The sequence below is a fragment of the Crocuta crocuta genome, unplaced genomic scaffold, assembly GCF_008692635.1.
Source record: "Crocuta crocuta isolate KB4526 unplaced genomic scaffold, BGI_CrCroc_1.0 scaffold119, whole genome shotgun sequence".
Classification (NCBI taxonomy): Eukaryota; Metazoa; Chordata; class Mammalia; order Carnivora; family Hyaenidae; genus Crocuta; species Crocuta crocuta.
This window is the reverse complement of record NW_027551562.1, coordinates 8,014,018-8,014,964: the sequence shown is the minus strand read 5'-3', so window position 1 is coordinate 8,014,964 and position 947 is coordinate 8,014,018. Positions and strand designations below refer to the sequence as shown.

General features: G+C 69.1%; 1 protein-coding gene across 1 annotated transcript in view; it reads left to right on the top strand.

The window, feature by feature from the left end:
* Window positions 1–33: 33 nt before the first annotated feature.
* Window positions 34–947, top strand: part of KCNK9 (potassium two pore domain channel subfamily K member 9) — a 74,921-nt gene continuing 74,007 nt past the window's right edge. Inside the window, exon 1 of the mRNA XM_077750031.1 lies at window positions 34–316. Within this exon, the coding sequence (XP_077606157.1) occupies window positions 34–316 (283 nt within the window). The remainder of the gene's footprint in view (window positions 317–947) is intronic.

The following is a 947-nucleotide window of genomic DNA, read 5'->3' as shown; positions in this document are numbered from 1 at the left end:
CATGCCCCCCTCCCCGGCTCCTTGCTGGCGGCCATGAAGAGGCAGAACGTGCGGACTCTGTCCCTCATCGTCTGCACCTTCACCTACCTGCTGGTGGGCGCCGCCGTCTTCGACGCCCTCGAGTCGGACCACGAGATGCGCGAGGAGGAGAAACTCAAAGCCGAGGAGATCCGGATCAAGGGGAAGTACAACATCAGCGCCGAGGACTACCGGCAGCTGGAGCTGGTGATCCTGCAGTCGGAGCCGCACCGCGCCGGCGTCCAGTGGAAATTCGCCGGCTCCTTCTACTTTGCCATCACGGTCATCACCACCATAGGTAAGGGCTGGGCGCGCCGCCGCCGGGCTCCCCGCGCCCNGCCGGGGGCCCCTCCCGCCGCGCCCCCTCCTCTCTGGGGAGCCCCCGCCTCTCCCGCGCCTCCGCGCCTCACCCCTCGCGGACCCCACCCGGTGCCCCGCTCCGCGCCGCTGTCTGGGCCGGGCGTGCGAGCCCCGAGCGAGCGTGCCGGAGCCGGGAGGGCGGAGGCGCCACTTTTGCGAAGAGAGTGGAGCGCTAAGAATAATCCCATAGCAGACACCCACCCACCCACCGCCCCGGCGCGGGCTGGGCTGCGCGGGGTTCCAAGCCTTACACTTACTACCTCTCCGGGACTTGGAGAAGGCTGGCCTGGCTCCGCGGCGCCGAGAGGGACTCGGGCGGCAGGGGACCCTCGCAAGCCTCCAGCCTTCTCGGAGCCCAGATCCCAGCTTTCCTTCCTCCTGGCTCCTCTTCGATTTCTGGAGCCTGGTCGTGCCCGGCCCCCAGGGGGGAGAGAGTTTACTCTCTGGTGATTGGGGTTGGGGTGACAGCCGTGGTGAACTGCTGCTCTGTGGGGGCGGGAGGGGGCGCAGGGCAGGACCTGTCGGCCGGGCTGTGACAGACAGTGGGTGAGGCGGGTCTGCAGAGTGCT